We start from the raw sequence: 15,613 nt of genomic DNA, 5'->3' as shown, positions 1-15,613 counted from the left end.
GTTAGAATACCAGTTATTTTTTATTCTCTCTTAATGGGTTCTGTAACAACTAAATACTGTTACCTTTCTTGGTTCTATGTTTCACAATGGTTCAAGAGAGGAATGAAAAGAACTAGTCATTGTTAAGCACTTGTTACATTAGATATTTCATATATCTCATTTAATTATCACATCAATTGTTCAAAGATAAGTTTTCCTCATTTTTCAGATTCAGAAACAGTACTCCCAAAGGTTGATGTAATTTGCTCTAGATACACAATACGTTGTTGGGAGTTGGGATTCCAACCAAACCTTTGTTATTTCCACTACATTTGACATTCCAAGCTCTATATGCTATGGCCTTTAGTCCACTTTTCTCTCCTTATCCACTGATTTCTCAGAAGTACCATTATATTCAGTCTGCCCTCTGAATACTCAAATGACTTTATCTCTTTCTCTATTTAAAAAAAAATACGTATTTCAAGCTGGAAGCTTGAAGACCTTCTATATTCCCTCCGTTATTTTTATCTTCTTTTGAAATTCTCTACTGTTGTAATATTTTACTTTCTACCACAATTAGCATATTTTACTTTGTACCTACTGATATAGCTTCCAACTCTTAGAAAATGAAATTAACCAGTTAGGATTGTTTTGGTTTTGCTCTAAATGCCAGTAAGTCCAGAGTTAAAATTTGTGCTCAAGCTTTGTAGTAAATCACCATCCTGTTTCAAAAGACTTAAAAACAAAGCACACACACAAAGTAGCTGATGAATAAAAACTTGTTGCTATACCTTGAAAAATACAACATACATAAATTATCAATATAATATTTGTTTCTTCAGCTCAACCAAGAAGACTAGAATGTCCATCTAAGCCTCACTGGAGCAAATGATATTATGCATTCAGTTTACAGAGATTTGGGTCTTTGGGAGATCCTGAGCAGTCTCACTCTGTTGCCCAGGCTGGAGTGCAGTGACATGATCTCAGCTCACTGCAACCTTTGCCTCCCAGGTTCAAGTGATTCTCCTGCCTCAGCCTCCTGAGTAGCTGGGACTACAGATGCACGCCACCACTCCCGGCTAATTTTTTTTATTTTTAGTAGAGATGAGGTTTCGCCATGTTGGCCAGGCTGGCCTCGAACTCCCGACCTCATGATCCACCTGCCTCAGCCTCCCAAAGTGCTGGGATTACAGGTGTGAGCCACCACGCCCGGCCTGTCCAATCTCTTTTTAAATAAACTTGAGCCCCTTGTCATCGTTACATTCTGCCTGCTGTGTCCGTAGGAGACTCCCCCAGCACCTCCATCCCTGCTTGGCTTTTAATTAAGGCCATTTTAAGTTTTACAACCCAGTGCATTGTGCATCTACTGGGCATCTGTTAAGTTTCACCCCTTTGGTTATTTTATGTTTTTCTCTTTCATAGCTTTTTATCACTTTGTTTCAGTGAATAGAATCTCCTTTTACTCTGATGGCATTCTTCCTCCTCTTTATGGACATTGACTCCACAGTCAGTGAGCCAGATATATACCCTTCTAGCCATAAATGGTCATTTTTAATAAACCAACATTTCTAATAATTCTTAATGTATGTAAATACAATATGTATGACCCAAACAACAAAACTGACACTAGTAATAACATAGTAACAGGGTTGACTACAAGAATAGTATATGTTATTATAATCCTTATTTTTTTGACAACTCAATACAGAATACATATTAGAATTCAGTAGAGTTCTGTTGAGAGTCAAGTCACATTTAAAAAGAACAATTATAACACTCATTGAGAATTCACTGTGCTAGACATTGTTCTAAATACTTTATATGAATTAATTGTATAACCTTCACAAAAAAATCTATGAGGTATATACTGTTAATATCCTCATTTTACAGATGATACAATTGACACACAAGTAACACAAGAAGGTTTAAGTATTTGACTAGGGTCATACAGGTACTAATTGACAGAGCTGGGATTGGAACCATAAGCTGAATCCATCGTCATCAAGTGCCATCCAGAGCTAGAATATGTGTCTTCTGACTGGCTTTAAATATCATGCTCTTATTAGTGTACCAGGCCATAAATTATTTGAAATACGAAGGGTCAGTTTTGGAAATAGATGTTTGTGACTAGGAAGTATGAAGAGTAAAAGACTCTAGAGCTTTTCTCACTATAACTGCCATTATTAGTATTTACTTAGACTACATTCATTTTTATACTTTTTAAAGGATTTTCATTATGTGCTTAGTGATTTTAATTCTGATTTTGGTTCTTATAAGATTTATACATTGTAATAATTACCTTTGCTCTGTTATAGTATATACTATCTGCCTTTTAAAGATCTCCAGTATTATAAACATTACTTTTGTTTTGAGCCTTAATTGACTGTGTTCTGGGTTTTTCAGCCAGGATGGAGAAAACATTTCATCAGGATCACCTAAGGGGCTTTTCGTGCTACCTGAGTCTTGAGTCCCCACCTTTCCTCACTCATTTGTGTTGAGAGTCACTGTCCAACCGAGCAACTGTTATTGATGTGAATTTTGTTATGGCCTTCAAGTGTGTTAGAGTAGGTTGAAAGGTTAAAAGTCAGTGTTGTAGACTAGTGCTTCTCAAACTTTAAACATGAATCACTTGGAAATCTTGTTAAAATGCGGATTCCAATTCAGGAATTCCAATATGCAGCCTGAGAATCTGCATTTTAATAAGATCCAGGTGATAACCAAAATGCTACAGGTCCTCAGAGAAAACTTTGATTAACAAAGCTCTAGACTAGTTGTTTTGAAATTTTGAAAAAATTTTTTATTTTGAGATAATTACAGATTCACATGCAATTGTAAGAAATAATACAGAAAGATCTACATACCCTTCATCTAGTTTCCCCCAATTCTAACATCTTGCATAATTATAGTACAGTATCACAACCAGGAAATTGTGTTAATATAATCCACAAACCTTACTCAGATTTCCTTAGTTTTACATATACTGTGTGTGTGTATTTAGTTCTATGCAATCTTTATCACATATGTAAATTCACCCTATATTCAAAATATACCCGTTTCAACACAAGGATCTCTTAGGCTACCCTTTTATAGCCACAGCCACCTACCTTACTGCATTTCTTCCCTAACCTCTGACAACTACTAATTTGTTTTCCATTTCTAAAATTTTTGTCATTTCACTAATGTTATATCAGTGGAGTCATGCAGTGTGTAACCTTTTGAGATTGACTTTTTTCACATAACATAACTCCCTTGAGATCTATCCAAGTTGTTGCATATACCAGTAGTTTGTTCCTTTTTATTGCTGAGTAGTATTCCGTGGGACAGACCTATTACAGTCAGTTTATAAGCATTCACCTGTTTTAATGGGTAGCTCTGGGATTGCTTTCTGTTTTTGACTCTCACAAATAAAACAGCTATGAACGTTCATGTATAAGTTTTTTGGAGAAGACATTTTTACTTCTGGGAATATTCAAGAGTATAATTACTTGGTCATATGGTAAGTGCATGTTTAGTTTTGTAAGAAACTGCCATACTCCTTTCCTGAGGGACTGTACTGTTTTACATTTGTACAATCAATGTGTGAAGGGCTATTTTTCCACATGCACACCAGCATTTGGTGTTACCACTGATTTTTATTTTGGATATTTTGGTAGGTGTGTAGTGATATCACATTGTGGTTTTAATTTGCATTTCTTTAATGGCTAATGATGTGTGAGATATGTTTTCGTATGCTTATTTGCCACCTATATATTCTCTTTGGTAAAATGTCTGTTCATGTCTTTTGCCCATTTTCTAATTGGATTTTTTGCTTTTTTAAAAAACTGTTGAATTTTGGGAGTTCTTATATATTATAGACACAAGACCTTTCTCGGAAATATGGTTTGCAAATATTTTCTCCCAGACTGCGGCTTATGTTTTCATTCTCTTCACAGGATCTTTTGCAGAACAAAAGCTTAGCTGTTGTTGTTGTTGTTTAATTTTAATTAAGTCTATTTATTAGTATTCCCTTTTATGGGTCATGCCTTTAGTGTTAAGTTCTAGGCTGATTTTGAAAGTAGTGTTAAAATGACTTTGCTCTTTTTTTTTTCCTTGCCATATAGAAAAACATTAAAACGTAAACTTCTGAATTTCATGATTCTGGACTTCTTAGCTTACAAACAACTGAAGAGTAAATGAATGAAATTAAAAGGAAATAAAACCTTGAGTGAACACAGTTTGCATAGTATTAAATTAGACTATGCATTACAGTGTTCTAAAACTAGTGGCCCTGGTGATGGTATGTTTTAAGTTACAAATTGTTATGTGTCAGAATTGTGTTGTGCATTTTATTATCTCAGAAACTATAATGTAGGTATTATCTCCATTTATACATATACATACGTGTTTACACATATGTAGATATACACATATGTATATATTCCTGTTTTGCAGTTGAAAAAACTGAGGTTCAGGAAAGATAGGTAGTTGTGTCCATGGTTCCATAATAAATGACAGAAACAGGACTTGAATCTAATACTCTTTTTTTTTTTTTCTTTTTTTTTTTATTATACTTTAAGTTTTAGGGTACATGTGCACATTGTGCAGGTTAGTTACATATGTATACATGTGCCATGCTGGTGCGCTGCACCCACTAACTCGTCATCTAGCATTAGGTATATCTCCCAATGTTATCCCTCCCCCCTCCCCCCTCCCCACCACAGTCCCCAGAGTGTGATATTCCCCTTCCTGTGTCCATGTGATCTCATTGTTCAATTCCCACCTATGAGTGAGAATATGCGGTGTTTGGTTTTTTGTTCTTGCGATAGTTTACTGAGAATGATGGTTTCCAGTTTCATCCATGTCCCTACAAAGGACATGAACTCATCATTTTTTATGGCTGCATAGTATTCCATGGTGTATATGTGCCACATTTTCTTAATCCAGTCTATCATTATTGGACATTTGGGTTGGTTCCAAGTCTTTGCTATTGTGAATAATGCCGCAATAAACATACGTGTGCATGTGTCTTTATAGCAGCATGATTTATAGTCATTTGGGTATATACCCAGTAATGGGATGGCTGGGTCAAATGGTATTTCTAGTTCTAGATCCCTGAGGAATCGCCACACTGACTTCCACAATGGTTGAACTAGTTTACAGTCCCACCAACAGTGTAAAAGTGTTCGTATTTCTCCACATCCTCTCCAGCACCTGTTGTTTCCTGACTTTTTAATGATTGCCATTCTAACTGGTGTGAGATGATATCTCATAGTGGTTTTGATTTGCATTTCTCTGATGGCCAGTGATGATGAGCATTTTTTCATGTGTTTTTTGGCTGCATAAATGTCTTCTTTTGAGAAGTGTCTGTTCATGTCCCTCGCCCACTTTTTGATGGGGTTGTTTGTTTTTTTCTTGTAAATTTGTTTGAGTTCATTGTAGATTCTGGATATTAGCCCTTTGTCAGATGAGTAGGTTGCGAAAATTTTCTCCCATGTTGTAGGTTGCCTGTTCACTCTGATGGTAGTTTCTTTTGCTGTGCAGAAGCTCTTTAGTTTAATTAGATCCCATTTGTCAATTTTGTCTTTTGTTGCCATTGCTTTTGGTGTTTTGGACATGAAGTCCTTGCCCACGCCTATGTCCTGAATGGTAATGCCTAGGTTTTCTTCTAGGGTTTTTATGGTTTTAGGTCTAACGTTTAAATCTTTAATCCATCTTGAATTGATTTTTGTATAAGGTGTAAGGAAGGGATCCAGTTTCAGCTTTCTACATATGGCTAGCCAGTTTTCCCAGCACCATTTATTAAATAGGGAATCCTTTCCCCATTGCTTGTTTTTCTCAGGTTTGTCAAAGATCAGATAGTTGTAGGTAAGTGGCGTTATTTCTGACGGCTCTGTTCTGTTCCATTGATCTATATCTCTGTTTTGGTACCAGTACCATGCTGTTTTGGTTACTGTAGCCTTGTAGTATAGTTTGAAGTCAGGTAGTGTGATGCCTCCAGCTTTGTTCTTTTGGCTTAGGATTGACTTGGCGATGCGGGCTCTTTTTTGGTTCCATATGAACTTTAAAGTAGTTTTTTCCAATTCTGTGAAGAAAGTCATTGGTAGCTTGATGGGGATGGCATTGAATCTGTAAATTACCTTGGGCAGTATGGCCATTTTCACGATATTGATTCTTCCTACCCATGAGCATGGAATGTTCTTCCATTTGTTTGTATCCTCTTTTATTTCCTTGAGCAGTGGTTTGTAGTTCTCCTTGAAGAGGTCCTTCACATCCCTTGTAAGTTGGATTCCTAGGTATTTTATTCTCTTTGAAGCAATTGTGAATGGGAGTTCACTCATGATTTGGCTCTCTGTTTGTCTGTTGTTGGTGTATAGGAATGCTTGTGATTTTTGTACATTGATTTTGTATCCTGAGACTTTGCTGAAGTTGCTTATCAGCTTAAGGAGATTTTGGGCTGAGACGATGGGGTTTTCTAGATAAACAATCATGTCGTCTGCAAACAGGGACAATTTGACTTCCTCTTTTCCTAATTGAATACCCTTTATTTCCTTCTCCTGCCTGATTGCCCTGGCCAGAACTTCCAACACTATGTTGAATAGGAGCGGTGAGAGAGGGCATCCCTGTCTTGTGCCTTTTTTTTTTTTTTTTTTTTTTTTTTTTTTTGAGACAGAGTCTTGCTCTGTTGCCCAGGCTAGAGTGTAGTGGCGCCATTCCAGCTCACTGCAACCTCCGCCCCCTGGGTTCAAGCAATTCTCCTGCCTCAGCCTCCCGAGTAGCTGGGATTACAGGCACGTGCCACCATGCCTCACTAGTTTTTGTATTTTTAGTAGAGATCAGGTTTCACTATATTGGCCAGGCTGGTCTCGGACTCCCGACCTCGTGATCCTCCCTCCTCGGCCTCCCAAAGTGCTGGAATTACAGGCATGAGCCACCACCCCCAGCCGAATCTAATACTCTTTAACAACTGGCTGGCATCTTTTGTTGCAGCATGTAACTGTATATAACTCATAGGACTCAAACCTGATTTAAGTTTGTGATGATCGTGCCTGTTACTCTTAAAGTCCATACATTGTCTGATTTTCAGCTTATAGTAAATCATCATTTCTTGTTTTATCAACGTTAATGTTAATATTGGTTAACCTATTGGCTCTACTGGCTACATTTGAAATAGAGACTTTTTCTTTGCATTTCATTTCTTTCTTTCTTTCTTTTTTTTTTTTTTTAAGAGATGAGGTCTCTCTGTGTTGCCCGGGTGACTCTCAAACTCATGGGCTCAAGCTCTCCTCCCACCTCAGTCTCCTGAAGTGCTGAGATTACAGGCATGAGCCACCATTTACAATATAGCTGTAACACACATTATTTATAAGAATTCTAAGTTTTACACTTGAACTATTTAAGAAAATACATAAGGTTTCCTAAAATGTTTATAAGTTTCGTTTTTCTGCTTTTCTTCAATATATCTCTGAGCTATATCAACACCATAAATTTCCCATATAAGAAAAAATGATTGCTGTATTGGTGAAGGCACATGAGTAGAGGAGAGATGGGAGCAGCCAGCCATTACCATCTCAGTTTTTCATTTCATTTGGTGTTAAGAAATGACTAACATACATTTGAAAAAGTAACAAGGACAGTTTCAAAGGTGACTTACATCATGTTATTTCTCATGAGAGTAATACTGTTTCTTGGAAGTTATTGAAATACTTTGCATATTTACAAATATGTGGCAAGATCAGGTATTGTGGTATATTCCTGTTTGCAGTGGCTTTCTTGTCTGTCAACCTAAGATTTAGATTGCATTGGATATTGTTAGTCTTGTCTAATTTTATATATACTAAATCAACGTTTACAGCATTCCTATTTGTGGAGATTTAAAAATATTTCTCAGTATAATTTAGTCTTCTTTGCAGAGCTCTAACATAGGGCTAATGAGAGCTATTGAAAAGTTTGCAGGAATATGTCCTCCATTCCCATTGCCCTTAAGAACCTCTGGACTTGAATGCATGATCTCTCTATGGGAGCTTTTATTTTAAGGGTAATTGTCTTAGTCCATTCCATTTGGGCTGCTATACCAAAATATGTTAGAGTGTGTACTTTTTTTTTTTTTTTTTTTTTTGAGACAGTTTCCCTCTTGTTGCCCAGGCTGGAGTTCAATGGCATGATCTTGATTCACTGCAACCTCTGCCTTCTGGGTTGAAGTGATTCTCCTGCCTCAGCCTCCTGAGTAGCTGGGATTACAGGCGCCCACAACTATGCCCAGCTAATTTTCTGTATTTTTAGTAGAGATGGGGTTTCACCATATTGGCCAGGCTGGTCTTGAACTCCTGACCTCAGGTGATCCACCACGCCCAGCCTAGACTGGGTAATTTATAAACAACAGAAAATTATTTCTCACAGTTCTGGAGGCTGGGAAGTCAGAGATCAAGGCTTCAACAGATTCGGTTTCTGGTGAGGGCTGCTCTCTGCTTCAGAGTTAGCACTGGTTGCTGCGCCCCCACCCCCACCCCCCCAACATGGCAGAAGGGGCAAAAGCCTTACAAGCTCCCTGGGGCCTCTTTTATAAGAGCATTGATCCCATTCTTGAGGACTCTGCCCTCATGACCTAATTACCTCTCAAAGGCTTCACCTCTTAATACTGCCATGATGAGGAATAGGTTTCAGCATGAATTTTGGAGGGATGCATTCAGATGATAGAAGTAACTAACTCCCCAAATTGAGTATTTGTTTTGTCATCCTGATTGACTTAGGTACTTAATTGCTATTTGCTAGCACACTAAATTTTTAAGAATAAGAATATTATGTTTTTAAAGGTACTGTATAATAAATATTAAACAGAAAATGTTCATCAGATTTTTGGTTGGGGTATATTGAGTTTTTGTGTTTTAAAATAAGATTTTCATTAAATGAGAAACGATGCTTTGCTGAGCATTTTCTTGTTTTTACCATTCTACAACGTTTAGCTACACTATGTAATAGCACTGGGGCTTTCTCCCCAGTAAGCAAATACCTCATCATAAAAGATTGTTGAAGGTTATATCTTTATAGTACTTGCTCAGATTTGGGAAAGGGTGGAAAAAAAGAGAGATATATAAAAATAACAGGATATTTCTCCAATAGTGAGGTTAGAGAAGAATTTCTGTTTTTTAATATGTAACCAAGACTAGTTGGCCTTTCCTGTTTAGCATTTTTTTCAGGTAATTTTTAATCTTTTAGTTTTAATTATTATGGATACATAATAGTTGCAATTATTTATGGGGCACATGTAATCTTTTGCTATAAGCATGCAATGTGTAATGATGAAATGAGGATATTCACCACCTCAAGCATTTATTATTTCTTTGTGTTAGAAATATTCCAGGTAATTTCATTATAGCAAAGCCACCTCACATTTCATACACTAATTAGGATATGAATGAGAGCTCCAAATTCTTGAAAAGATTCCTTTGACTTTGTTGTTTTCAGGTTGGACTGCGGGAGGTACCTTCTGACTTTTTTCTTTGAGTTGTGGGTACAGTCCTGCTCTCTTCCTTTTCCACTGCACCAGCTCCAGTTGTCTTCACATAAGCTTGCTGTATTCAGTCAGCCTCTCACCAGTCATTCTGATTTTGGTTCATAACCAAGTCACCATACATAGCACTGCTTTCCATTAGTCGTCAGAAAAAGCCTTTCACCAACATTACTTCCTTTGCTAAAAAGCATTAAAAGCTTCTTCATGGCCTGAAGATCAAAAACCCTGAGTGAGGGATGGCTATTTTAAATTATCACTACAGTTCCCTATTCATTTCTTTTCTTCTCTGAACTCCTCAACCTTATTATCTTTACAAAGTTAATCACTTGATTATGCATGATATTGTTCTTGGTTTCAACTTGTATGAGAAAGTATGGCTTTTTAAATTGAAGAATGTATTAGTCCGTTTTCACTCTGCTTTAAAGAAATATCTGAGACTGGATAATTTATAAAGGCAAAAGGTTTAATTGACTCACAGTTCCGTATGGCTTGTGGGGGCCTCAGGAAACTTAAAATCATGGCAGAAAGGGAAGCAGACACCTTCACAAGCCAGCAGGAAAGAGAGATGAGAGTGCAGGAAAAACTGCCACTTTTAAAACCATCAGATCTCATGAGAATTCACTCAGTATCACGAGAACAACATGAGGAAAACCACCCCTATGACCCAATCACCTCCCTCCCTCGACACATGGGGATTACAGTCCCTCCCTAGACGGGTGGGGATTACAATTTGAGATGAGATTTGGATGGAAACACAGAGCCAAAACATATCAAAGGATATCAATCATATTTTTAAAAATAATCCTTAAAGAGTTCAAATAGTGAAGTGAATTAAATCATATTCAATGCATATTATCAAGATTTTTTAAAAATTACAAATTATTTTCATACTTGTCACAAACACTCAAATATATTATTGGAGTACTATTTTAAAATACTATGTATTCAGTGAATACATAAGCATAGAATTAGGAAAGGCAGCTCACATGCTTACATGTTTATTTTTTCTACTTATTTTTATTTATTTTTTCATTTTGTATTATACTTTAAGTTCTGGAATACATGTGCAGAATGTGCAGGTTTGTTACATAGATATACATGTGCCATGGTGGTTTGCTGCACCCATCAGCCCCTCATCTACGTTAGGTATTTCTCCTAATGCTATCCCTCCCCTAGCCCCCTACTCCCCGACAGGCCTTGGTGTGTGATGTTCCCCTGCCTGTGTCCATGTGTTCTCGTTGTTCAGCTCCCAGTTGTGAGTGAGAACATGAGGTGTTTGGTTTTCTGTTCCTGTGTTAGTTTGCTGAGAATGATAGTTTCCAGCTTCATCCATGTCTATTTCTTTTTAAACCAAATCTCTAACAGTTGTGTCAAATATGTTGAGGTATACCTCTGTCATTAAAAGACAAAAACAAAACCTTGTCGCTAATGCCTAAGTGTTTGAAGTCATATTCTTATAAAATATGAGGCAGCCTGGGCAACATAGTGAGACCCCCTTCTACAAAAAAGTTAAAAAATTAGCTGAGCATGGTGGCTCACACCTGTAGTCCCAGCTACTCTGGAGGCTTAGGTGGAGGATTGCAACTTGGGGGTTGCACCACTGCAGTTCAACCTGGGTGACAGAGTGAAACCTTGTCTCAGGAAACAAGCAAACAAAAAATATGTATGTATGGCATTTCTCTGTTCTTGTTAAGTTTTAATGATTTTTCATCTCAGAAAGCTTAAAATTTACCATCTTAAAGTGAAATAACCGTTAAGAGGGAGAGAGGAGGTAAAAATGCTTTTATTCTCTTTAACATTTATTTATTTACTCTGTGGTTGGCAAAGTTGCGCATTTATTTCCACAACAAACTCAAGAGATATGGAATGTCCCAAATTAACAGATAAAGGAAACTGGGTACAAGATCATAGATCTTGCAAACAGTGGTGCTCTTCATAAACAGTGGCTCATTTCAGAGCCTCTGTACTCTGTCATGATAAAGCCTCCATCATCACTAAGGAAATTTAGTAAATGAAACAATTTTAAGAGTAAAACAATGAGATTATTAGCAATAAATTACGATGTAGTGCTGCTAACAGTTTTTGTCAGATGAAATGGCTGGATCTGCTATTTTGGAAATTGTGAAACCTATCGAAAAGTTGAAATAATGAAACTACTAAAATCATACACCCTCTACCTAGAATCACCATTAGTTAATATTTTTTTATTTTTGCTTTGTCTTCACACACACACACATTCTCTGTCTCTCTCTTTCTCTCTCTCTCTGTCTCTCTCTCAACCATTAGATGGTTAAGTTTTGGGGCCAGGAGCGGTTGGCTCACACCTGTAACCCTAACACTCTGGGTGGCCGAAGCCGGCAGATTTCCTGAGCTCAGGAGTTTGAGACCAGCCTGGGCAACATGGTGAAACCCCATGTCTAGTAAAAATACAAAAAGTTAGCTGGACATGGTGGCGCACTCCTGTAGTCCCAGCTACTTGGGAGGCTGAGCCAGGAGAATCACTTGAACCTGGAAAGTAGAGGTTGCAGTGAGCTGAGATCGCGCCACTGCACTCCAGCCGGGGTGACAGAGCGAGACTCTGTCTCCAAAAAAAGAAAAAGAAGATTAAGTTTTGGATATCCTGGCACTTCTTTCCTAAACACTTGAACAATGAATTTCTTAAAAATAAGGATTGTCCTTATTGTACCTAAGAAATTTGACATTAACTCAATAATATTATCAGTTGTCCGTTCTGTATTTCCCCATTTATCCCAAAACTGTGTTTCATAGTTGGATTTCTAAAAAATGTCCTTCTTCAATTTAGTATTCAGCCAGGGTTTATGTTTTGTATTTGCTTTGTTAGTCTCTTTTAGAGATACTGAGAAAAAATGCTTTTGTTGGTATCTTTTTGTGTTGTTTGCTTTTTAATGTCTTTAAGTTTTTGAAGGGTCCCAGCCAATTATCTTTAGAATGTCCCACCCAACTTTGGATTTGTCTGTTTGTTTCCTCAGAATTAGATTTACCTGAATTTATCATGTTAAACATTTTTCACAGTGATACCACATCTGTGATGTTGTGTAATTATGCTAACGCCATATCAAAAGGCACCTAATGCCAACATAAAGTTTATGATATATAAATTTGTAATTGGCAGCAACAAAGACTTAATTGCTTGAATCATTTTTTCATTTTTCAAATAGACAACGACTGAAAGACCTTTCATTCAGAAGCTGTTTCGTCCTGTGGCTGCAGATGGACAGTTGCACACACTAGGAGATCTCCTCAAAGAAGTTTGTCCTTCTGCTATTGATCCTGAAGGTAATACAATCAGCAACATTAAAACATTTCTTTCATTTTCTGTTACTGAAGTAAAATAAGCATTCCACATTTATAAACAACAGGTTATTTCAGGAAGATATTTTCATATCTTACAGCGAAAAGTCTTTTCAAACAGAAATTTTTGTTTGAAAATTTTTAATTTTCAATTAAATAATATTTAATATATTATTTTGTAAATTATTGACTAACAAAATGATGGCTCGACTCCCTGGCGAAATAAAATACAGTTTTTAAATCATCCTCTTAGTATATCTCTGGTACTCTGGTTTTTAATTTATGGATTCAGTTCTGATAAATACTACTTTTAATCTTGCATTTTGTTTATTAACTTTAAAGAAGTCAGAAATGGTAAAAATAATTTTCTCATTTTTGATATTTGAAAGTTGATAATACTGAAAAATGGATGAGTATTTTATTTGAATTTTCTACTACTTTCTACTTTTTCAGTTAACCTTTTTCTTTTAGGCTTCGACAATCTACAAGTTCGTTCAAAAACTTGACCTGTTTCATGGCACTAATTTTGTAACTTAGGTTAAGGCTGTTTTCCTGCAAGCAAGGGACAAATTTTAAAATTTTCTGAATTCTGTTTTTCTTTATTACAACATAAAGAACACCAAGAAAATGCAGAAAACAATAAAACTGCCCATAATCCATTAACTGATAGAGACCACTGTTGAGACACACACACACACACACACACACACACACATACACTTGAATACTTGAGATATACATATGTGTATAATACATACACATTGGCCCTCATATCCATGGGCTCCCCATCATGCCCACAGCAGATAAAAAACATTTGGGAAAGAAAATGGATGATTATGTCTGTACTGAAGATAAACAGACTTTTTTTCCTTGTTATTATTCCCTAACAATACAGTATAAGTATTTATATAGATTTACATTGCATTAAATATTACAAGTAATCTAGAGATGAATGATTTAAAGCACACATGTGCATCGGTTATATGCAAATATTATGCCATTCTATATAAGCGACTTGAGCATGGGTGGATTTTGGTATCCTCAGGGATCCTTGAACCAATCCTTCATGAATACCAAGTGACCACATTGTGTGTGTGTATGTGTAAAATGTCCTGCTGCTCTTGAATCCCAGCCCTATTAATGCTTACTAAACTATAGGGGAAATTTTCAGTGGCATATTACTGTATTGACATAAAAATTGCATGGAGTTGGTCGGGTGTGGTGGCTCACGCCTGTAATCCTAGCACTTTGGGAGGCCAAGGCGGGTGGATCACGAGGTCAGGAGATCGAGACCATCCTGGCTAACATGGTGAAACCCCGTCTCTACTAAAAAACACACAAAAAAAATTAGCTGGGCGTGGAGGCGGGGTGCCTGTAGTTCCAGCTACTTGGGAGGCTGAGGTAGGAGAATGACGTGAACCCACAAGGCGGAGCTTGCAGTGAGCCAAGATCGTGCCACTGCACTCCAGCCTTGGTGACAGAGTGAGACTCCGTCTCAAAAAAAAAAAAAAAAATTGCAGAGTTGTATTTATTATATAATAGAAAATTTTTTAAAAAAACTTTAAATCCATGAAGGAAACAGGTAATGCATTAGTATATATGAAGGTAATACTTTAACAGATAATGCTTGTTTCTTACGAATGTATTCTGAATTGGGGGAATGCAGGATTACTTGCATGACATATACCACACAGTTCATGAAGCATTTTGCATCTGAGGAAATAGTTTGCCTAAGTAGTAGAATTAGGAACAGTGGGTTTGGTGGTAATGTTGTGGTATTCCAGCCTAAATGACTAAGCAACGAATATGGAGCCCAAAATATGTGTCATTCAGCCTGAGAATATTGCGATTTTCCTTAGTCAAGTATGCTTGCTTATACTAGCATTCCTACATGTATGTAATGCTTTAAAAATGAACAGAGGTTCATTAGGAAGGGGAAGGGCACCTACAATAATACTGTCAGAACCAATGCCAGAAGGGATTGAAGGAAGAGACCACTGACTACTACCCAAAATTATTAAAACTGAACAGGATTTAAGAGGTTATAAATATATTTTATAGAGTCTTCCTTGAACTTTACTAGCCTTTATAGTAAGGTTTCTGATGATGTCTTACACACATCCATGTATCTCTAGTGCTAGGGTAAATGTTTGCCAAGCAATCCAGTTACTGAATTCTTTCTATCATTACCATGAAACATATTATTTACGATCATTAAATCATGGAGCAATTAACATTAAGTTGATTATAATACTATCTTAGACTCCTAATCCATCTTTACTACTGTGTAATTTTAGCTTTCAATAAGAGTTTTAGTTAAATAATTTTTTTATAATTTAATGATTTTTTAGTAAATTTATAGAGTTGTGCAACCATCACCACAATTTGGTTTTTGGAACATTTCCATCTCCTTGTACTTACTTGTAGCTAATCTCTGCTCCACTGCCAGCTATAAACAACCACTGGTCTGTTTTCTGTCTCTATAATTTGCCTATTATATTTCACATAAATTGAACCATACAGCATATAGTCTTTTTGCAACTGTTTTTTTCCACTTAACATTATGTATTTGAGTTGCATCCATATTGAAGCAAGTGTCCATAGTTTGATTGGTGAATAATACTCCATTGGGTAGATACATCACATTTTGGTTCTCCCTGTACCAGCTGATGGGTGTTTGGACTGTTTCCAGCCTTTCACCTTTATAAACAGAGCTGCTAGGAACATTCAAATATGGGTCTTTCTGTGGACATTTGTTTTCATTTTTCTTGGGTAGCTTCCTAGGAGTGGAATGACAAGGTCATATAGTAAGTTTATTTTTTATTTTAAAAGAAA

At 36.6% G+C, this 15,613-nt stretch overlaps 1 protein-coding gene across 8 annotated transcripts in view; it reads left to right on the top strand.

Annotated features, from left to right (window-relative positions):
- The window catches only part of ATG5 (autophagy related 5), a 143,880-nt gene that overhangs the window by 113,834 nt on the left and 14,433 nt on the right, over positions 1-15,613 (top strand). For all 8 annotated transcript variants that reach the window (XM_518659.7, XM_009451766.5, XM_063813329.1 and 5 more), the window contains one exon: positions 12,646-12,763. In XM_518659.7, the coding sequence (XP_518659.1) occupies positions 12,646-12,763 (118 nt within the window). The remainder of the gene's footprint in view (positions 1-12,645; positions 12,764-15,613) is intronic.

This window comes from Pan troglodytes, chromosome 5, assembly GCF_028858775.2.
Source record: "Pan troglodytes isolate AG18354 chromosome 5, NHGRI_mPanTro3-v2.0_pri, whole genome shotgun sequence".
Classification (NCBI taxonomy): Eukaryota; Metazoa; Chordata; class Mammalia; order Primates; family Hominidae; genus Pan; species Pan troglodytes.
The sequence above is the reverse complement of the archived record's forward strand: the minus strand, read 5'-3'. Positions and strand labels throughout refer to the sequence as shown.